This window comes from Euprymna scolopes, unplaced genomic scaffold (assembly GCF_053919585.1).
Source record: "Euprymna scolopes isolate OS-2025 unplaced genomic scaffold, ASM5391958v1 sca254, whole genome shotgun sequence".
Classification (NCBI taxonomy): Eukaryota; Metazoa; Mollusca; class Cephalopoda; order Sepiida; family Sepiolidae; genus Euprymna; species Euprymna scolopes.
Window position 1 is genome coordinate 1 of NW_027633274.1, and position 22,697 is coordinate 22,697.

Sequence of the window (22,697 nt, forward strand, 5' to 3'; positions counted from 1 at the left end):
GGGAGCAACTTTTTTTATTTCTTCACAAGTAGCTACCACATCATCTTCCAGATCAGCTTTAAACTTAATGCTATCATAGCCCATATCAGCAAAGTTTTTCGCTACATCTCCTACTTCAGATATCTCTCTATGTGATGACCATGATCCTACTTTAACCTTATCCTGTAAGACTCCCCCCAATAAATCAACTAGTCTTAAACCATGGGATTTTGCGTAAGCGTCCCAAATGCAACACTCAAAACCATCGTACTCTCTATATAAACCAATAGGTAGTTTTCTTAGTGAAAGGGATTTTATGTCTACGCCTATGAGCGTTTCAGCTATGTTTTTTACGAGTTCCAAATTGTGGTCTCTATAAAATTCCCCAAGACCAACAACCCCATTTTCTAACTCCATTCTAACAATGAGTTTAGGCAACTCATCAAATTGTGTACTCCAAGCATCACTGGCCTTTTTAATTACTGGCAACATGTGCAAGGGTTTATTGACACTTTCGCTAGCAATCATCCCTTTTTTTGCGGGAATAATCACTTCAGTGAAATGAAAAGATCTGATTTTAGTATTTCCAATAGACATAGATATTAAATTAAACAAACCTCCATCAATCTATTTTACTATAAAAATTAAATGTTTTTTTATAACATATTAACAATATAGTGAAGTGTTAACTTATCTAACTTTATTATTGAATATCTTCTTCTTATATGTTATAAATTTTTCTCTATTCATCCCATAAAAATATTTTCTTGTTCCATTTTTAGAGTGATTCCTGAGATATCTGCTGCTTGAATTTGTTCATGTAAATATTGGCTAATAGCTTGTCTGTATCGCCTTTCTTCTAGGTATTTCTTTATTTTCTCTATACACATCGAGTATTCAAGTGGTTTGCCTTCTTCTTTTTGTTCAATATAAACAATATGATAACCATAACGAGTTTCTATCGGATTTTTACATAATCCAATATTTAATGGAAAAACTTGTCTTTCAAATTCTTTAACTGTTTGTCCAGAAGAAACTTGCCCAAGACTGCCACCCTCATTCTTGCTTCGGCAAGCAGAATATTCTTTTGCAAGCCTACTAAATGTTTCCACTAAATTATCCGCTTGTAGAAGTTGTGTAATAAGATCTTTGGCAAGTTTTTGTTGATTAAGCCTTTTTTCTATGTCCTTATGACTTGCTATTAATAAAATGTGTCGAATTAATAATAAGGGTGAAGTATGAAATTTCTTACGATTATTCATAAAAAAATGATGACAATCAGAAGCAGTAACTTCCTCGCATTCAACTTGTCCCTCAACAAATTCTACTAGCTTTTGTTCATCACTAATCTCTAAACCAGATAGTTGTGATAAAAGCGTTTGCATCGTAAGAGTTTGAGCGGCTTTCTCAATTGCCTCATCAAGAGAAGAAGCAGGATAGTACTGTACCATGTGTGAAAGGCGATCGACATCAACGGTCACATCATTAACACGAATTTCTGGCAAATTAACTTCTGAAAACTCTTGCTTAATTTTGGGTTTATTCGTTTCAGAAATCGCACTAGCCATCATATTTTTTATTTTTAAGTAATGATACTCGACTACTTGTCATACGTTTTCTAACTACTTGATAGTTTCTACCTAAGTACCATATGGGAGCACTGAATACATGAACCAATCTAGTAAAAGGAATAATAAGAACAAGTGTTAAACCAAAGAATATGTGTAACTTGTAAATGATATTAACATTGGTAATGTACTCAGCTCCGCTAATACCACGAAATGTTACAACATGCTGTGCCCAATTTGCCAATTGTACCATCACCGATCCATCTAAGTGATTAGATGAAACAAATATAGAAATTAAGCCTAAAACTAGCTGTATGAGTAATAAAAATAAAATAGCTATATCAGAAATTTCACTTGTTTTACGAACTCTTGGATTAGTCAATCGGCGATGTATTAACATAATTAAGCCAATTAGCATTAGTACACCAAAAAATCCACCAGAAATCATTGCCAATAGCTGTTTATTTGGTGTTGAAATGGCATAATGATAAATATCTTCTGGTAATAATAAGCCAATGGTATGCCCTGCAATAATAAATAGTATACCTATATGAAAAAAGATACTAGCAATACGAAAACCTTTGCTACTTAGCATTTGACTGGAAGATGCCTTCCACGAATAAGGTTCTCTATCAAAGCGAATGATACACCCCCAAAAACAAATAGTCGCTGCAATATATGGATAAATTCCAAATAGAAAAACATGAACACTAGACATTTTTACTCTCCACTATAAATATTCCGAAACCTTAGAAGAAGTCTTCTTAGAATCCAAAGATGTTAAACAATCTATATTAATTTCTGATCTCTTTGATTGTGAATAAGAACAATCACCATGTTGTTGACTTAATTGATCATCAAAGCGAATTTCTTTATCTTCCCAAGCCTTATCAATTGCTTCTGGTGTATCATCAGGTTGCTCTGCATTAACTTTATCTAGCACCTCTGATGCTGATATCTTTATACCTGATATTGCAATAAGTATGGAAAAAACACAACTATAAAAACTTTGTTTTTCTCTAGCCTCACTTGTAAAAGAGCTAGTATGTGAGCAACATTTTGTAGATATTCCTTAATAAAATCTTCACTCTGCTCGCTAAGAAACTCTAAAAACAAAGGTAAATAGTCAGGTAAATTTTTTGAATCAATCTCATAACCATGTGTTTGATACACATCCATTAAATCAACCATCGCTTGACCACGATCACGAGACTCTCCATGAATATGTTCAAATAACAACAAAGACAGAGTTCTACCTTTTTCAAACAAAGAATCATAGGTAGCTTGCACCTCGTATATATCTGTTTCACATAGCTGTTTTACTAAATCTTGCAAGTTAGACTTTTGTTGCTTGGCTAGATGATTCTCTTCTTGAATAATATCCAGTATTTCTGATTTTGCATGTTGTAAATCAAGTGTTGGATAATCCAGTAATCGAGATAGTATCTTTAATGTAATCATTTTATTTTTTATGATAGAGGTTTTGCAAAGGTAATCACTTTTTTATTACCAAATAGCGATGCAGAACTTTGCCCATCACTACAACCATTACCAAAACTAAAACCACATCCGCCCCGTTCATTATAAGCTTCTGGGATATTAAGCTCTCTGTGTCCAGTTGGTACAACAAAGCGATCTTCATAGTTTGCAATAGCTAGATAACGATACATTTCATCAGCCTGCTCTTTACTCAATCCAGCATCTTTCAAGACTTCTAAGTCTTCAATTCCTTCAACATTTTCTGCTCGTTTATAGGCTCGCATAGCAAGTAATCTTTCCAAAGCATTAATAATAGGAGCTTCATCTCCAGCACTGAGTAGATTAGCAAGGTATTTCACAGGAATACGCAAGGATTTTACATCAGGAATCATGCCATATTTACCAACAAAACCAATTTGACCCTGATCGGCTGCCGTTTGAATAGGACTAAGCGATGGAACATACCAAACCATAGGCAAAGTACGATACTCAGGATGTAAGGGTAAGGCTAACTTCCAGTCCATAGCTAGCTTATAAACTGGTGATTTTTGAGCAGCTTTAATTACACTATCTGCAATACCATCAGCTTTAGCTTGAGCAATAACTTTACTATCATTAGGGTCTAAGAATACATCTAATTGGGCTTGATATAAGTCAGTTTCTGCTGGTGTGGAAGCAGCTTCTGATATTTTATCAGCATCATATAGCAGTACACCTAAATAGCGAATTCTTCCCACACAGCTTTCCGAACAAATCGTTGGCATACCCACTTCAATACGAGGATAACAAAAAATACATTTTTCTGATTTTCCTGATTTCCAGTTGTAATATATTTTTTTGTATGGACAACCACTTACACACATGCGCCAGCCACGACATTTCTCTTGATCAATCAATACAATTCCATCTTCTTCACGCTTATAAATAGCTCCTGATGGGCAAGACGCCACACAGGTTGGATTCAAGCAATGCTCACACAAACGAGGCAAGTACATCATGAAAGTATTTTCATACTGTCCATAAATTTCTTTTTGTACCTGATCAAAATTTACATCTTTGGAACGTTCTTTAAACTCAGTTCCTAGATCATCTTCCCAGTTTGGTCCCCACTCAATTTTTTCCATACGCTCGCCAGAGATAAGTGAGCGAGGTCTCGCAGTGGGCGAATGTTCAGCTGGTTTTGCCGTGTGTAAATGCTGATAATCAAATTCAAATGGCTCGTAATAATCATCAATTTCTGGCAAATCTGGATTAGCAAAAATATTGGCTAAAATTTTAATTTTATTACCAATTTTAGGTGTTAACTCTCCTGCTTTACTCACTTGCCAACCGCCATTCCAACGGTCTTGATTTTCCCATTCTTTAGGGTAACCAATGCCCGGCTTAGTCTCAACATTATTAAACCACGCATACTCCACACCATCACGAGATGTCCAAACATTTTTACAGGTGATGGAACAGGTGTGACAACCTATACATTTGTCTAGGTTTAATACCATTCCTACTTGTGCTCTTATTTTCATAGTAAACTCCTAAACTTCAGTTGCTAAAACTTGTGGTTGATTGGCAGCATCATCACCTTCCAACCAATCCACTTTGCTCATTTTACGTATCACAACAAACTCATCTCGGTTACAACCTACCGTCCCATAATAATTAAATCCCCAAGATTGATGAACATAGCCACCAATCATGTGCGTAGGCTTGAGAACGGCTCGAGTAACTGAGTTGTGATGTCCTCCCCTTGTGCCAGTCATTTCTGAGCCTGGAACATTGATAATCCTCTCTTGAGCGTGGTACATCATTACCATTCCTTGTTTGACCCTTTGGCTAACTACTAAACGACAAGCAATGGCTCCATTAGCATTAAATACCTCTACCCAATCATTGTCTTTGAGATCAGCCGATTTAGCATCTATCTCACTTATCCAAATAATTGGTCCACCTCGAGATAGTGTTTGTAGTATTAGATTATCTGAATAGGTGCTGTGAATACCCCATTTTTGATGAGGGGTAATCCAGTTTAATACGATTTCCTTATTGCCATTTGGTTTACTATTTAGCAAATGCTTTGTTGTTTTGGTATTAATAGGAGGACGGTAACTAACCATCTGTTCACCAAAAGCTTTCATCCATTTATGATCTTGATAAAACTGCTGTCTACCTGTAATGGTCCGCCATGGAATAAGCTCATGCACATTGGTATAACCTGCATTATAGCTAACATGTTCATCCTCTAAACCTGACCATGTAGGAGAAGAAATGATTTTTCTTGGCTGAGCCTGAATATCCCGAAAACGAATTTTCTCTTCATGCTTAGGTGAGGCTAAGTGAGTGTGTTCTCTCCCCGTAAAAGGTTCTAGAGATTTCCAGGCTTTCACAGCGACATTACCATTGGTCTCTGGTGCTAGAGTTAAAATCATCTCAGCAGCATCAATAGCTGTATCTATCTTAGGACGACCTTGACTAATTCCTTCTTCAAGTTCTTGATGGTTAAGATCTTTTAATAAATCAACTTCTTCCTCCATGGACCAATTTAAACCCTTACTACCATTACCAAGCTTATCTAGTAAAGGACCAACAGAAGTATATTTTTTATAAATATTTGGATAATCTCTTTCTACTTCTACAATATTTGGAGCAGTAATACCAGGAATCAACTCACATTCACCTTTTTTCCATTCTTTGACATCTAAAGGTTGAGCAATTTCACCTGGAGTATCATGCAAAATAGGTACAGTTACAACATCGGTTTCAACCCCTAAATGTCCATCAACAATTTCTGAGAATTTTTTAGTGATACCTTTAAATATTTCCCAATCAGAACGAGATTCCCAAACTGGGTCAACCGCTGTAGAAAGTGGATGAATAAATGGGTGCATATCTGATGTACTTAAATCATCTTTTTCATACCAGCTTGCTGTGGGTAAAACTATATCTGAGAAAAGACAAGTTGAGGACATTCTAAAATCTAATGTTGTAACAAGGTCTAACTTACCTTCTGCCGCCTCATCCACCCATTCTGCTTCTTGTGGTTTGATGCCATCCCACTCTCTTACATCTCCTGATAAAAGACCATTTTTTGTACCTAAAAAATACTTAAGCATATACTCATGACCTTTGCCTGATGAACCAAGCAAATTAGAACGCCAAACAAATAAATTTCTTGGAAAGTTTTTAGGGTTATCTGGCGCTTCAGATGCAAATCCCAACTCACCAGATTTAAGTTGTTCTATCACATAGTCTTTTACTGGTTTGCCTGCTTCTTTAGCTTTTTTAGCAACTTCTATAGGATTTTCATTTAGCTGAGGTGCTGAAGGTAACCAGCCCATGCGTTCAGACTTAATGTTGTAATCAAGTTGATGCTCAGGAAAATCCTCTTTGTTCGCTAATGGTGATAAGACCTCATGCATACTCACTTTTTCATGTCGCCATTGTGAGGTGTGCGTATAAAAAAATGATGTACTATTCATTTGCCTAGGTGGTCTAGACCAATCTAAGCCAAAAGCTAGAGGTAACCAGCCAGTTTGTGGGCGTAATTTCTCCTGACCAACATAATGCGCCCAACCGCCACCTGATTTACCTATACAGCCACACATCATCAGCATGTTAATTAGTCCACGATAGTTCATATCCATGTGATACCAATGATTCATCGCTGCACCAACAATCACCATTGCCTTGCCTTTAGTTTTATCTGCTGTATAAGCAAACTCACGAGCGATACGAATTACTTTATCTCGTGCAACTCCTGTAATTTTTTCTTGCCATGCTGGTGTATAGGCTAAATCATCATCATATGATGTTGCTATGTTTTTATCCTTTAGCCCACGATTCACCCCATAGTTTGCTAAAGTTAAATCATAAACTGTAGTAATTTTTACTTCCCTTCCATCTACAAGCTTAATGCTTCGGCAAGGAACAGTACGTTGTTGAACGGATTCTTGCTCACAAGATACCCAATTTTTATTACTATTGTCTGAGGCAAAGTAAGGAAAAGCTACTTTTGCGGTTTCTTCACCAAGTAAGGAGAGTTTTAAAAATATTTCTTCACCAGTTCTGGCATCCTTTTGTTCTAAATTCCATTTGCCAGATTTCTTCCATCTATAACCTACTGTACCATTAGGTTCAACAATTTTATTGGATGGCTCGTCTATCGCTAGAGTTATCCACTCTGCATGCTCATCATCAAGCTTGGCTAAATCAGAAGCTCGTAAAAAGCGTCCTGCTTGTAGATTTCCTTGTTTGTCCTCTTCTAAAATGACCAAATTAGGCATATCTGTGTATCTACGCACATAATCTGTAAAATATTCACTAGGATTATCAACATGAAATTCCTTTAGAATCACATGACCAAATGCCATACCCAGTGCCGCATCAGTGCCTTGTTTGGGGTTTAGCCATTCATCAGTAAGCTTAGAGATTTCTGCATAATCTGGAGTGATTGATACTGTTTTGGCTCCCTTGTAACGAACTTCAGTAAAAAAGTGGGCATCAGGGGTACGGGTTTGTGGAACATTAGATCCCCAAGCAATAATGTAATTAGAGTTGTACCAATCTGCAGATTCTGGAACATCAGTTTGTTCACCCCATGTCATAGGAGAGGCAGGAGGTAAATCACAATACCAATCATAAAAACTTAAACACGCCCCTCCTAATAGAGATACATATCTTGAACCTGCCGCATAGGAAACCATAGACATAGCAGGAATGGGAGAAAAAGCTAATACTCTATCTGGACCGTAAGCTTTAGTAGTATATATATTGGCAGAGGCAATAATTTCATTAACTTCATCCCAATTAGAACGGATAAAACCACCCATTCCACGCTGACTTTTATAGCTTTTTGCCTTGCTTGGATTTTCAACAATACTTTGCCATGCATCAACTGGATCTTTTGTTTGTCTAGCCTCACGCCATAGTTTTAATAATGCCTTGCGAACCTTAGGATATTTCAAACGATTCGCACTATATAAATACCATGAATAACTTGCTCCACGAGGACAACCTCGTGGCTCATGATTAGGCAGGTCTGGACGTGTTCTTGGGTAATCTGTTTGCTGGACTTCCCATGTAACCAGCCCATTTTTAACATAAATTTTCCAGCTACATGAACCTGTACAATTCACTCCATGAGTTGAACGTACGACTTTATCAACCTGCCAGCGTTGACGATAGCCATCTTCCCATGCTCGGCTTTCATTACTTACTTCACCATGTCCGTTTGAAAATTCACTATCTTTTTTCTTGAAAAATAGTAACCGATCGATAAATTGACTCATTAGCTTTCTCCTTTTTCCTAATCGTTTTTTCTATGGATTATAAAACTCACCATTTTTTCTTAGATAAAACCACCAGTTAAGAAATACACAAAAAGTGTAAAAAATAGCAAAACCTATTAGTGCATACTCAGGTGTTGTTGCTTTAATTTGCTCACCAAATACTTTAGGAATATAAAATGCTCCGTATGCCGCTATAGCAGATGTCCAACCTAAAACAGGACCTGCTTGCTCCTTGGGGAATACAATTGCAATGGTTCTGAAAGTTGATCCATTACCAATACCCGTTGCCGCAAATAATACTAAGAAAATTAAAAAGAAAGGCACAAAGTATTCTTCGGGTGTTGGTGAAGAATAAGCTGCATGCATATAGTATGCAACCCCTAAGGAACTTATCACCATAATAACAGAGCAAATTTGTGTAACTAAAGCACCACCTACTCTATCAGATATCATGCCACCAACTGGTCTAATTAATGCTCCTACAAAAGGAGCAATCCATGCATATTGCAATGCACTTGGACCATTGGGATTGATTTGATCATGCGTCATTACTCCGTCAGCCATTACATGAGAGTAACCAAATATTACTTTTATCGCCAATGGAAAGGCTGCAGCAAAGCCAATAAATGAACCAAAGGTCATGGTATAGATAATGCTCATTACCCATGTGTGACGATTGTTAAAAATTCTATACTGACGATTTAAACTTGTTCTAATCTCTCCTGGGAGAGCTTTTAATAGATACACTGTTAGTACCACAACTATCACTAAAACGATTTCTTTTGGTACGCCAAAACCAGATCCATTAACCGATTCCGGTAACATTAGCCATAAGCCAACTAAGGCTGCAAAAAAAGCAATCGCAAACATGAGAGTTATTTTGCTAAAGGAACCAAGCGGACCACTGATGTTGGGCGATACTTCATCCGTACGAATATTATTAGTAAAAAACCATGTTGCAAGAGCTAGTGGCGCTAAAAATAATAACCAAACAAATCCTGCATTTTGAATCCATGCATCAGTCCCTGCTGGAATTTTTCCTATAATACTACCACTAGTTGTTATAAGCTTCATTGGATCACCACCTAAAGCACCAAATACACCAATGGACATAAAAAGAGGAACCAATACTTGCATGGTTGTGACACCAAAATTACCTAATCCTGCATTGAGCCCAAGTGCAAGACCCTGTTCTTTTTTAGGGAAGAAGAAACTGATATTAGACATTGATGAGGCAAAATTACCACCACCAATACCACTTAGTAACGCCATAAGTTGAAAAACCCACAAAGGTGTGTTTTTATCTTGCAAGGCTATACCCGCACCTACAGCTGGAATAATTAAAAGGGAGGTGGTAAAAAATAATGTATTCCTGCCTCCACACAGACGAATTAAAAAGCTACTTGGTATACGCAAAGTTGCTCCAGTTAATCCAGCAATAGCCGTGAGTGTAAATAAATCCGACTTCTCAAAAGGAAAACCTAAATTGAGCATTTGTACCGTAATGATTCCCCAATAAAGCCACACAGCAAAACCACATAACAATGCCGGAATAGATACCCATAAATTCCTTCTTGCAATTTTTTTACCTGTTTCTAACCAGAATGTTTTATCCTCAACATCCCATTTTTTTATATCACTCATAATATATCCTAGTTGTAAGTTAGTTTGTAAATTGGTTATCAGTCAGTTAGCTTTCTTCTTCAGCAATTTTGCGATCCACTGATGACATATGATATTCATCACCAAATGCACCTTTAGGTTCTTTTAGCCAGAAGAAACATATTATCCAACTCATCAAAGCACCACATGCAATAATAAAAAAGAATGTACTGTAGTCCACAAAAGTAAAAATAAATAGGTAAAATACTGCTCCTACATTACCGTAAGCACCAGTCAGACCAGATATTTGCCCAGTCAAACGACGTTTTACAGAAGGAATGATACCAAATGTTGCCCCTTCTGCTCCTTGAACAAATACTGAACAGGATATTGTTATACATATGGCAAGAAACATTGGCCATGAACTATCCAATAATCCCATTAAAGCAAAACCGGTTGAAATCCCAATCATATACATGAGCATTACTTTTCTACGGCTACCTACTCGATCAGAGATATAGCCACCAAGTGGCCTTGCCCAAAGATTGACAAAAGCAAATGTTGAAGCAATAAGTCCAGCTGTAGTGGGATCAAGTGACCATGTACTTTGAAAAAACATCGGTAACATAGATACTACAGCAAGCTCTGCACCAAAATTGGCAAAATAAGTTGCTCCTAATGAGGCAACAGAACTAAATGGATATTTATCATCTTCTGATATACCTGCTTTTAAGAGAGGAGCATTGACTGAAATAGCCTTATATATCTGAGAAATAACCAGTAAAACAATAACTCCATAGCAAATGATTGCAATATCTTCATTAATAAATCCAGTATTTTGCATACGATAAACTAGCACAGATAAAATACCGTATAAAGGAATGATGAATAGACAATATACCCATAAGCTTAGCCAAGAAGATACTTCAAGTGCTCCAGTTTTACGAGATTTTTTTAGTGTATCTGGAGTCGGACCGTCAGTTATCAAAAACCAATAAGCCACTCCATAAATAGCCATAATAATTCCAGAAGTTGCAATTGCCCAACGCCAGCCATCATCACCGCCAAAAAAATGTAAAGCAACCGTTGGAATAGTTATCGCTGCTGCTGCAGAACCAAAATTTCCCCAACCAGCATAAAAACCTTCTGAAAAACCTATATCTTTTGGTTTAAACCATAAAGCAGTCATATGAATACCTACAACAAATCCAGCTCCAACAACTGACATGAATAAACGAGATATGAATAATTGTGTCGTGGTATCACCAAAAGCAAAAAACCAAGTTGGTATTGCCATGATGACCATTAAGATAGAAAATACTCTTCTTGGACCAAAACGATCCAGTGCCATACCAACAAAAACTCGCCCTGGAATCGTCAGTGCAACATTAGCAATAAGAAAAGACTTAATGTCATCTTGGGTGAGGAAGCTTTCCGATGCCAGCATAGAAGTGGCAAGTGGTGCCATGTTAAACCAAACATAAAAAGTTAAGAAAAAAGCGATCCATGTATAATGTAGAGCTCGGATTTCTCGACGTTCAATTTCTAGCAATTCTTTTGCGTGCATGCTCAACCTCCATTAGTTATTAAATTTTATAGTTAGTTAGTCAAAACGGGAATCCCTAGCTTAGCCTAAATAAGGACTCCACAAAAATACATTCCTATCTTTAACCCTTTGATAATAAATTTAACAGCTGTTATAAATTATTTCTTTGATATAAATCAAGTTTGGCAAAATTCTAATCAATTATGACGCTTATTACATTCTATACTTGAACTTTCCATACAGGAATTTTTCGTAAATTCATCACAATATTGGCATAAACTAAATTGATTTTTTAAGAAAATTTTTTTTCCTTCTATATCAATAGAACCCTCCTCTTTTAGCTCTTTTAACATTCTTGAGAAAGTTTCTGGTTTTATTCCTAAATAATTAGCAATAATAGGTTTTTTTAAAATTTAAAGTAAAGCTAGGTTGTTTCTCATTACCATCAATAAATTTCTCAAGCAAATAATAACCAACACTCTCCTTCGCATCTTTGATGGCAAGATTATTAATCTGAGTCAGTGCGTCTCCATAATATTTGGAAATAGTTTGTAAGAGGTTTTTAGCTAGTTGATTACTCACCAGTATAAAATATTTTAAAGTTTGAATCGGTATTTTTAAAATTTCTGATTTTTCACTTGCCTTGACTGTAATAGGAGAACTTCCCTCCATGAACATCACTGCATCCATACAACAATCTCCTTTACCCAATAATCTGATAGAAACCTCTTCACCATGAGAATTGGTTCGACTGGTTACTAATGCCCCTCCAATAATAAAAAAAAGATGAGATGGAATATCACCCTCATGTATCAGATACTCACCACTATAAACAATATCTACACGACTTTTGGAGATAATTTTTTCTACTTCAGCATACTTTAAACACTGAAAAAGAGATGTGTTTTTAAACGCAGCAATAAAGCTGTTGACGTCAAACTTTTTATTCATTAAAATAGTATGAGGATAATGAGTATGCTTATTTTTGGGTATTTTAAGATAGACGAGGATATACACCAATCTCGCCAAATTATTACAACAATTTAGACGTTATATTACTTTAGACGTTATATTACTGAGATTAGACGTTATATTACTGAGATTAGACGTTATATTACTGAGAAAATAGTACAAAAAGTTATGCATATTTCTCATCTCAGCCAGTTATACTACACATTTTAATATTTACCACCTTTTTCGACAAATTAATAATATATAATCGCAAAAGTATGAAGTATTTTTCCCATTTGTTACTGCTTTCCTTATTTTCCTTTACTCTCAATAGTCAAGCACAAACCACTTATATCTATTTAACCTTTGATGATGGACCATTAAATGGAAGCCAGAAGGTAGATGCTGCTGTTTTATTAGAAAAAATTCCTGTTACTGTTATGCTTGTTGGCAAACATGCTTTAAAGCGTCCTAAGGATGTCCAACTGTATATCGATAACCCATATATAGAAATTGGAAATCATAGTTATAGTCATGCAAATGATCACTATAAGTTATATTATTCCAAGCCTCAAGGAGTACTTGATGATTTTCTAAAAAATCAAAAACTCTTAAAACTAAAAAATAAAATTTCTAGATTGCCTGGAAGGAATATGTGGCGTATAGATGGCAGAAGCAGAAACGATATTAGCAGTGGAATAGATGCTGCAAATTTACTATCTAAGAATGGATTTATACTTTTTGGTTGGGATATAGAGTGGGCACATGATCCACACACAGCTGAGCCAATAGGAAATGCAGAAGATATTTTTAATAAAATTAAACAATTACGTCGTGATGAAAAACTATTTACCAAGAATCATATTGTCCTCTTGCTCCACGATGAAATGTTTCAAAAAAACTATGAGGAAACTGAGTTGAAAAGATTTGTTAATTTAATAAAAAATGATGATGAATACCAATTTAATCAGTTAAAAAACTATCCATAGATACTGTATCAGTTATAACAGCAAAAAAAAGCATTCATAGAACGCTAAATTTGTACTTATACACTCATAAGGTACATAGAGTTTTCTAGAACAGTAAAGTCTAATGCGTAGTCCCCTTGCAATTTTCAAACATTAAGTTATTTAAAAACCTTGTCCCTTTTCATACCTTCATGATTAAGGATATAACTGTCCTTAATCAATTTTAAAAAATCATAGAGCTAGCTAACATAGCTTAATAGCGTTACAAAATGTAGTGTGTTTTTTGAAAGAGGTATGAGAAAACTAATCTAAGAAACTTGGATTTATCTATAGATAAATCCAAGTTTTGAATGACAATTAAAACCATAAATATAACAAAAGCTTCATTGTTTTAACGCTAAAATCTCTTGCTTAGCAGCTAAAACCTTTGCATAAAAATAATGATCAACACAGCTAAAAATTTCTAACTTTTACTACTAAAGCGATGCTTCATTTGTTAAAAAAAATACCAATATAAAGAGATGTATGGTCTACCTCCCTATATATTGGGAAAGTATTTTCAACAATAAAGCTAAAAAAAAACGCCATTCTTCCATCATGGAGAATGGCGTTCATAATACTAGAAGTTAAAAGTAAGATACTTCCTTACCTCCAACCTAGGTTTTAGAAATTACTCACCTGATTTTTCTTCCCAATCAAGTCTAAATTCAGTAAATTTTCCTTCACATACAACTTTTCCAGTTTTCACTTCACCAACCTTAGACTTTTTGTTGTCTCTAACAATGGTAATTTCAACGTCATGCTGACTTCCTCTAGAAACATTAACCTTACGAGGTGTATAACCAATTTCTTTGCCATTTAGTTTTACATTGTCATAACCCAAGGCAATATTAGAACGAATTGACAACACACAATCATTGTTTTGCTCAAGTAAGTCAGGACGATAAACTTCATTGAACCATAATACTCTATCGTCTTTATCATAAGCATTTCCTGACATATAAGTATAAACTGCTTTCAATTCAAAATTAGCTTTATAACGACCTGTATCAGAATTCGCATGGTTACGAGAATATTCAATCTTATGACGAGAAGAACCAAATGCTTCGTTAGCTCCTATTTCAACACCTGATGATACAACTTTAAGCGGTATGCTGCTCTTAACAATATTTAAAACAGTTTCAGGCTCAATTTTAGGAAGTTCTGAATAATCTTTAGTTGTTAAATTGTAATCAATATAACGAGGCTTGATTTTAATGCGAAGTGTTTTTAAACACCCTGTATTGGCTATTTCACAAATTTCCGTTAAATGTTCACCATTTGTTGCACCAACAGATACCTGTAGATAATCATTATGAAAATGAGCATGTGTTACAGATAATTTAAAATCAATTACTTGGCTTGTTCCATCTTCAGTCGCTCTAAATATATCTTTTCTAGGACCTTTATAATTTACCAATGCTTCTTCACCATCTGTATTTTTAAGGTTACCAATTTGAAACAATGAAACATTATCTAATTCCTCACCATAAGGTAGTGCAGCATTAGCAGGATGAGTATAGAACACTAATAAACGACGCTTACGAGAACTAGTAATAGTCAATCTTAATGGTATTTCCAAAGTATCTTTCAATTGTGCATTAGTTTGCAAAGCTCGGTAATATTCAACAGGAACATAGAACGTGTTTTTAACAATATCAGGAGCTCTTAAAGTAATGGAGTAAGACTCAGCCTTTCTAGTTTTTTTATTATTTAGCACTGTTGTATTATTACCTGCAAAACTACTTATTGCAAAAGTAGATAACACAGACAGTATAATTGCCTTAGTTATTTTCTTCATAATTAAATATAAATTTAAATATTATTACAAATAGTCTCATAATATTTGATACACAAACACTACAAGCCGTCCAAACTTCTAAAATTTATGAAACACAATCATAAATTTAGAATCCGTAAATAACTCGATCAAGAAAACTCAATCGACTTTTCAATTTTGTCACTTATTACAAAATTTCATTCATTACATCAGTATTTTTCTAAGCATCATCAATGCAAAATACACACTTTGAATTCTTACTTGTTCTCTTGAACCTTTAAAATACTTGGTATCATTCCAATCAATCAATTGATCATCTTCTTTTTTTGCCCAAGCGAAACAGACCATTCCTACTGGCTTTTCATTATCGCTAGAATCTTGCTTAGGACCAGCAATACCGCTAATTGCCACACTGTAATTAGCTTGACTTATCTTCAGTATATTCCTTGCCATAGCTATCACAACTTGACTATCCACCGCTCCATATTTCTCAATTAGCGAATGATCAATATGCAATAATTTATGCTTTGATGCGTAACTATAAGAAACAATTGAGCAATCAAACCATTTTGAACTTCCTACACAATCAGTACAACTCTTGGCTAACCAACCACCTGTACAAGACTCAGCCGTGCATAAGGAACTCTTTAACCTAATAAGTTGTTCACCAATTTCTTTCGCTAAATTATAGCAATTTTTCTGAGAGACACTCTCAGGCATAGCATGATGATTACTATGCATACAGCTTTTATCAATTAAAGACCATTAATAAAAATATGCGTAAGAATACTCGCAACATAACCCAAAGCAATAACAGGAGTCCATTTTAAATGCCCAAGAAAAGTATAAATTCCTTTTGACTGACCCATTAAGGCAACACCTGCTGCTGAACCAATTGATAACATACTGCCTCCAACACCTGCTGTCAGTGTTACTAATAACCATTGATTTAATGACATTTCAGGATGCATAGTTAGCACAGCAAACATCACAGGAATATTATCAACAATTGCTGATAATACACCAACCGTAACATTAGCCCATGTTGGTCCCCAACCGATATACATTATTTCAGAAACCAATGTCAAATAACCTATAAATCCTAAACCACCAACACTTAAGATAACACCAAAGAAAAATAGTAATGTATCCCATTCAGCACCAGCAATACGATGAAATGGATCAAAGGTTCCCTTTTTTTGGTGAAAATCAATGCCACCAATATTAATTTGACCATAATGATCATCAATTTTAATTTTTTTACACCGAATCTTAAGGGAATAGCTATAAAACATTAAATAACCCAGCCCTAACATCATACCCAATGCTGGCGGTAAATGAAAGAAATTATGTGCTGATACAGCAGTAACAATGGTTGCAAGAAATAGAAATATAACCATCACTCCACCTGGTAAAATTTCAACTTTTTCTTCTAAAGACTTAGGTTTATCATTAGCAATGGCAAATTGCATAATTACTGCAGGTACGAGAAAATTAACTGCTGATGGAATCATTAAAGCAAAAAATTGTGAAAAAGATACAATTCCTTTTTGCCATACCATCAATGTAGTAATATCACCAAAAGGACTGAACGCCCCACCCGCATTGGCAGCAACCACAATATTAATACAACTAATAAGAATAAATTTTCGATTATCTCCACCAACGGCTAAGACTACTGCACACATAACCAGAGCAGTGGTAAGATTATCAGCTATAGGAGAAAGAAAAAATGCAATAATGCCCGTAATCCAAAATAATTTTCTAAAACTATAATTTCTAGATACCAAATAGCTTCGCAATGCTTCAAAAACCTGACGTTCTAGCAGAGCATTAACATAAGTCATCGCTACCAAAAGAAATAACATCAGTTCTGCAAATTCTAGAATATTATGCCTAACTGCCACCTCGGCAGCATAAGGCAAATCATTTTGAGCATATACCCACGCTATAGCAAACCAAATAACCCCTGCAGAGATTAGCACCGGCTTGGACTTTCTCAAATGAATCACCTCCTCACTCATCACTGCAGCATATGCAACAATAAACACTAGAATACTAAAATAACCAACAAAATGATTGGTTAAATCTAAAATTTCTCCACTTGTTGAAGCTGCATACACCGTAATAGGAAGCATAAACATCAAAGAAAAAACTAGCCAAAATGACTTTAATAAACGATTGTTTTTCATCTACAACTCCTTAAATTAGAAAATCTTTTAAAACTTTTTGTTATCATTTAGTCGATTATGCAACACTTTACTAATTTTGAAATGCGGGATACTCCGACTATTTAATTGAACTTTTTTTCCTGTCTGTGGATTTATTGCCTCACGCTTGCCATATTTTTTAACATAAAAAGAACCAAAACCACGAATCTCAATTCGATCTCCATTAGCAAGAGCGTCTGACATAGAATTAATGAGCGTTCGTACCGAACGCTCAACATCTTTTTCATAAAAATCACCTATTGATTCGGTGATTTTTTTAATTAACTCTTGCTTAACCATAACAATTTAAATCAACTATTCTCTCTAAGAAGAAGATGATGAGTCACCTAATTGATCTCCTAGCAAATCACCAATGGTATTTGGACTATCATCCTGAGTAGATTTTTTATATTCACGTAATGCTGATTTTTCTTCAGCGTCTTCTTTTGATTTAACTGATAGGCTGATTTTTCTACCTTTCTTGTCTATATTAGTAATCACGGCTTCAACTGTATCACCAACATTCAAATCTTCTAACATCTCAGACTTACGTATATAACCCTTAACATCCTCACTTAGAGAAACTTCAGCCCCTTTAGTATCGACACTCGCCACTGTTCCTGAAACAATACTGCCTCTATTATTTAAGACAATAAACTCATTAAATTCATCTTTAGTAAGTTGTTTGATACCGAGTGATACACGTTCTCTATCAATATCCATACTCAAGACTATCGCTTCAATTTGGTCATCCCTAGAGTATTTTGCTAACTCTTCTTCCTTATTAATATCATTCCAACTTAAATCAGTAACATGAATCAAACCATCAATGTCACCCTCTAAACCAACAAATAGACCAAAATCTGTTTTCGAACGAATAACTCCTGTTATTTTATCACCCCGCTTATGATTATTAGCAAACTCTTCCCAAGGATTCGTATAACAACGTTTAATAGAAAGCGAGAAGCGTCTCTTCTCCTTATCTACGGCAATTACTTTTACATTAACCTGTTGACCAATGGAAAGCAATTTAGATGGGTGAACATTGCGATTCTTCCAATCTAGCTCAGAGGTATGTACCAGACCATCAATTGATTCATCAACGGCAACAAAGGCCCCATAATCAGTAATATTAGAAACTGTGGTATTTTCTATTACCATGCCAACTGGGAAATTCTCCTCAATATCCTCCCATGGATCTTTTTTCATTTGCTTTAATCCTAGCGATAAACGAAACTTTTCTCTATCCAACTTCATCACTTGAAGTTTAATCGTTTCACCAACACTGGTCACCTCAGCTGGATTGTTTACACGCTTCCAAGCCATATCAGTAATATGTAACAAACCATCAATACCACCAATATCAATAAATGCACCGTAGTCAGTAAGATTTTTAACCGTTCCTTCAACAACATCACCCACTTCAATCTTAGAAAATTTCTCCTCTTTCTCAGCTTGACTCACTTCATCAATAAGTGCTCTTCTTGAAACAATCATGTTTCCTTTTTCTGAATCAATTTTTAGAATACGCACTTCTAAAGTTTGGTTAACAAAATCTTCCAAGCTGTTAACACCACGTGAATCAATCAAAGAGCCTGGCAGAAAGGCTTTAATCTTGCCAACTTTCAAACTTAACCCTGCTCTAACGGCATGAGTCACCACACCTTTCACAGGAGTTTCATTATCTAAAAATACCTGCAATTCTTTTAAGTTTTCTATACGCTCAGCTTTATCACGATCCAAACGTGTTTCACCCAAACCATCAACAGGCATATCTAAATACATGTCAACAATATCACCAATTTTTACAGTTAACTCACCATCCTCATCCTTAAATTGTTCAATTGGCACATACGCCTCTGATTTTGTACCTGCATCAAGATAAATGTAATCTTTTTCAATATAAATTACTGTAGCAGGAACAATTTCTCCAGCAGTAAATAAACTGGAGTTATACGATGTTTCAAAGAGTTCAGCGAAATTTTCTGACATATAAGTAGATAAAATAATGATTGAACCATAAACCACACAAAAGCCTTATAGCTTTTAATGCTTGATTATTCTGACAAAGAAAAAACATCAAACATGGCGACCATTTGGTTGTTAAAAAAACAAGAGTAATAACTAAAAAACACTCTCTCCAATAATAAAATACAGCCTATTAATTATAACATAGTAGAAAACATAGTAGAAAGGTTTTAAAAACACGCATCTCAACGTATCTTTTGATTACTTGGATCATAAAAAGGTTTTGTCGTTGCCTGAGCTGTATAACGCTTACCTAAAATCTCTACCTCATATTCTGTATGATGAATAAAATCATTTTGCAGTTTCTCATCAGTTTTATTTGTCAACCCTTCCTCAGCATGAATGTAACCCAAACCAATTGAACAGCCTAAATAAGGCGAGTAGGCTCCTGAAGTCATCCGTCCAATACGCTTACCTTGAACATAAATAGGTTCATAATGATACAGCCAAGGATCTGCATCTTCCATCTGAAAAGCAATCAAACGTTTACAAACTCCTTTTTCTTTTTGCTCTAATAACCTATCTCTACCATTAAAATAAGTTTTCTTAAAATCTACTGCAAAACCTAATCCAGCTTCTATAGGAGTATCTTCATAACATAAATCATGCCCCCAATGTCGATAACCTTTTTCTAAACGCAATGCATCCATAACATGATAACCAGCATGCTTAAGATTAAATTCCTGACTTAATTGCATTAACTGATCGTAACAACTTAAAGCAAATTCTGTTGGTATATAAATCTCCCAACCTAACTCACCCACGTATGATAAACGATTAGCTCGTGCTTTAGCATAACCAAAATCTATTATCTTAGAACTAAAAAAAGGAAAAGCCTCCGCAGAAAAATCATCGCTTGAAAAGGCACTAAGCAATGCCCGTGAATCAGGACCCATTAATCCAATCACAGCATAGCTTGATGTGATGTCTGCTACCGTTACATGACTATCTGAAGAAATATTATTTTTCAAAAAATAAAAATCTCTATTTTGGCATGCCACACCACTCACCACCATAAATTGATCATAGGCTATACGAGTAATGGTCCAATCAGCAGCCGTACCACCTTGGAGAGTTAAGGCTTGTGTGTAAATAATTCTACCAACAGGAACATCAATTTGTGCACCACAAATTTCATTGAGATATTTTACAGCATCAGCTCCTTGCACCAAGAATTTTGCAAAAGAACTCTGATCAAACAGTGCCACACCATTTCTTACTGCATGATGCTCTTCAACAATATTTTCATACCAATGTTGTTTGCCATATGTATATTGATAATGTGCTTCTTGCCCAGATAATGCATAAAAGTTAGGACGTTCCCAACCAGATGTCTCGCCAAAACAGGCTCCTTGCTCAGCCAAACGCAGATGTAAAGCAGATGTTTTAACTGGACGTGAAGATTCCATTTGGCGATAAGGATAATGCATATCAAACAACAAGCCTAATGTTTCAACTGAACGATCATATAAATATTTTTTATTGCCTGTATATGGTGATACACGGTGAATATCTATATCGCTCAAGTCCACACCACTGGTTGAATAACCATTTTTAATCATATCTGCCAAGATATAACCGATACCACCAGAAGCCTGTAACCCACGCGAACACAATCCTGTACCAATTAGTACATTATCCACATTAGGTGCTCGACCGAGTAAATAGGTATTATCATAAGTAAAACTTTCTGGACCATTAAATAACATTTCTAATTTAGCATTGTGCAACGCCGGTACACGATGTTTGACATTTTTAATCACCTCGTTAAGATGCTCCCAATCTTCATACAAACGTCCAAATTCAAAATCTTTATCAATACCATCATGTCCCCACGGCTTGGCTACTGCCTCAAAAAAACCACACATTAATCGCTTTCCGGTATCATTCCAATACGTACCTGCTGCTGGACGAAGATAACAACGTGCATCAAAATCACGTATCACTGGCATATCTAAATCTACACCCTCCAGCTCATCAGTTAATACATAGTAATGTTCACAACCATGCAATGGCACATTCACATCTATTGCTTTCATAAAATCTCGTGACCAAACCCCTCCACAAATTACTACATTTTTACAATGCACAACCCCTTTCTCGGTTTTAACTGCCACAACTTTTCCTTTCTCAACAATTAACTCTTCTGCTAGAGTATTCTCTAAAATCCTTGCTCCTTGTTGCTTGGCACCTTCAGCTAAAGCTAATGCTAATTGATAGGGATTAAGCACTGCATCATTTGGCATATAGATGCCCCCTAACAAATCTTCTGTATTTAAAAGAGACCAATGCTTAGAAATTTCCTGTGGAGAAAGCAAATGAGCTTCTAAATCAAAAGAATTAGCCATGGTATAGGTATAACGAAACTCATCCATTCTATCGGCAAAATTTGTCACAAATACCGAACCTGAGCGACGATAATGAATATCCACGCCTGTTTCCTCTATCAAATTTTCAAAAAGGTTGATTGAATAGGAAGATATCCATGTATTACTCTCGCTACCTAATAATTCTCGCATCATCCCTGCCGCATGATAACTTGTTCCACTACCAATACTCTTACGTTCAAGCAATAGCACATCATTAATATTTTGTTTACCTAAGTGATAGGCCACACTACAACCTGCTACTCCACCCCCAATAACTACAGTATGCACAGAATTAGGGAAAATTGACATAGTTAGAAAAGTTAAATAAAAGTTAAATAAAAGCTAATTGAAAACTAATTATACTGTTCTTAAGAAAAAACTCATGTTCTCTCAGATTTTACTTCTAAATTGAGGCAACAACACTACATAAAAATACTTTTGTCAAACACAAATTATTGCAAACTATCAAGCAAAAATTTAATCTGAGAAAAAGTAATAATTGCTTCCTCCTGCTTTAAGATAAAATTTTTATCAATCACCAATTGATGGTTATTTTTTAACTGCCATTGATTAGGATATTTTTGTAAATGTGTGATGATTTTTTCAACTGAAAGAGAATTGTCATCAGTGAGTGTTAACTTAATATTCTTATAGTGAACTTTGCATTCTACAATGCCGATTTCAGCACAATATAAACGAGTCCGATAGGTATCAAATAAATTTTCAACAGCAAGTGGCTGCTTACCAAAGCGATCTCTGATTTCTATCCATAAGTCTTCTAATTGTTGCACATTACAAACGCCTATGCGTTGGTAAAATGATAAACGTATGTTCACATCACTAATATAGTGTTCTGGGAAAACAGCTTCAACATTTAAATCTACCTCACATTCCTT

At 35.3% G+C, this 22,697-nt stretch overlaps 9 protein-coding genes across 9 annotated transcripts; all 9 read right to left on the reverse strand.

Annotated features, from left to right (window-relative positions):
* Positions 1–725: 725 nt before the first annotated feature.
* Positions 726–1,547, reverse strand: LOC145274037 (foldase protein PrsA 3-like). The gene has a single exon (XM_080127221.1). It carries the CDS (start codon positions 1,545–1,547, stop codon positions 726–728), a length of 822 nt encoding a protein of 273 aa, XP_079983347.1.
* A 730-nt stretch (positions 1,548–2,277) lies between these two features.
* LOC145274038 (respiratory nitrate reductase 1 beta chain-like) lies at positions 2,278–4,525 on the reverse strand. The gene is made up of 3 exons (XM_080127222.1): positions 3,892–4,525; positions 3,058–3,795; positions 2,278–2,513 (listed from the first exon to the last, which is right to left on the reverse strand). Exons 1-3 carry the CDS (start codon positions 4,523–4,525, stop codon positions 2,278–2,280), a joined length of 1,608 nt encoding a protein of 535 aa, XP_079983348.1.
* A 33-nt stretch (positions 4,526–4,558) lies between these two features.
* LOC145274039 (respiratory nitrate reductase 1 alpha chain-like) lies at positions 4,559–8,308 on the reverse strand. Its single transcript, XM_080127223.1, has one exon. The coding sequence runs from the start codon at positions 8,306–8,308 to the stop codon at positions 4,559–4,561; it is 3,750 nt and encodes a 1,249-aa protein (XP_079983349.1).
* Positions 8,309–8,338: 30 nt separating this feature from the next.
* Positions 8,339–9,802, reverse strand: LOC145274040 (putative nitrate/nitrite antiporter NarK2). The gene has a single exon (XM_080127224.1). It carries the CDS (start codon positions 9,800–9,802, stop codon positions 8,339–8,341), a length of 1,464 nt encoding a protein of 487 aa, XP_079983350.1.
* A 196-nt stretch (positions 9,803–9,998) lies between these two features.
* LOC145274041 (nitrate/nitrite transporter NrtP-like) lies at positions 9,999–11,378 on the reverse strand. Its single transcript, XM_080127225.1, has one exon. The coding sequence runs from the start codon at positions 11,376–11,378 to the stop codon at positions 9,999–10,001; it is 1,380 nt and encodes a 459-aa protein (XP_079983351.1).
* A 4,020-nt stretch (positions 11,379–15,398) lies between these two features.
* On the reverse strand, positions 15,399–15,914 carry LOC145274042 (nicotinamide-nucleotide amidohydrolase PncC-like). The gene has a single exon (XM_080127226.1). It carries the CDS (start codon positions 15,912–15,914, stop codon positions 15,399–15,401), a length of 516 nt encoding a protein of 171 aa, XP_079983352.1.
* Positions 15,915–15,949: 35 nt separating this feature from the next.
* Positions 15,950–17,332, reverse strand: LOC145274043 (Na(+)/H(+) antiporter NhaD-like). Its single transcript, XM_080127227.1, has one exon. It carries the CDS (start codon positions 17,330–17,332, stop codon positions 15,950–15,952), a length of 1,383 nt encoding a protein of 460 aa, XP_079983353.1.
* Positions 17,333–17,728: 396 nt separating this feature from the next.
* LOC145274045 (small ribosomal subunit protein bS1-like) lies at positions 17,729–19,396 on the reverse strand. Its single transcript, XM_080127228.1, has one exon. It carries the CDS (start codon positions 19,394–19,396, stop codon positions 17,729–17,731), a length of 1,668 nt encoding a protein of 555 aa, XP_079983354.1.
* Positions 19,397–19,617: 221 nt separating this feature from the next.
* On the reverse strand, positions 19,618–22,110 carry LOC145274046 (4-methylaminobutanoate oxidase (formaldehyde-forming)-like). The gene has a single exon (XM_080127229.1). The coding sequence runs from the start codon at positions 22,108–22,110 to the stop codon at positions 19,618–19,620; it is 2,493 nt and encodes an 830-aa protein (XP_079983355.1).
* Positions 22,111–22,697: the final 587 nt, after the last annotated feature.

What these genes read in the sequence shown, in the direction of transcription:
- LOC145274037 (XM_080127221.1), bottom strand. Translation starts at nt 1,547, where the DNA reads ATGGCTAGTGCGATTTCTGAAACGAATAAACCCAAAATTAAGCAAGAG.
- LOC145274046 (XM_080127229.1), bottom strand. Translation starts at nt 22,110, where the DNA reads ATGTCAATTTTCCCTAATTCTGTGCATACTGTAGTTATTGGGGGTGGA.
- LOC145274043 (XM_080127227.1), bottom strand. Translation starts at nt 17,332, where the DNA reads ATGCTTCCTATTACGGTGTATGCAGCTTCAACAAGTGGAGAAATTTTA.
- LOC145274038 (XM_080127222.1), bottom strand. Translation starts at nt 4,525, where the DNA reads ATGGTATTAAACCTAGACAAATGTATAGGTTGTCACACCTGTTCCATC. An exon ending in AGAGAAATGTCGTGGCTGGC is followed by an intron (nt 3,796 to 3,891) that starts GCATGTGTGTAA and finishes CTCGTATTGAAG; the next exon opens with TGGGTATGCCAACGATTTGT. An exon ending in AAGTTCTGCATCGCTATTTG is followed by an intron (nt 2,514 to 3,057) that starts GTAATAAAAAAG and finishes TTGCAATATCAG; the next exon opens with GTATAAAGATATCAGCATCA.
- LOC145274039 (XM_080127223.1), bottom strand. Translation starts at nt 8,308, where the DNA reads ATGAGTCAATTTATCGATCGGTTACTATTTTTCAAGAAAAAAGATAGT.
- LOC145274045 (XM_080127228.1), bottom strand. Translation starts at nt 19,396, where the DNA reads ATGTCAGAAAATTTCGCTGAACTCTTTGAAACATCGTATAACTCCAGT.
- LOC145274041 (XM_080127225.1), bottom strand. Translation starts at nt 11,378, where the DNA reads ATGGCACCACTTGCCACTTCTATGCTGGCATCGGAAAGCTTCCTCACC.
- LOC145274042 (XM_080127226.1), bottom strand. Translation starts at nt 15,914, where the DNA reads ATGCCTGAGAGTGTCTCTCAGAAAAATTGCTATAATTTAGCGAAAGAA.
- LOC145274040 (XM_080127224.1), bottom strand. Translation starts at nt 9,802, where the DNA reads ATGCTCAATTTAGGTTTTCCTTTTGAGAAGTCGGATTTATTTACACTC.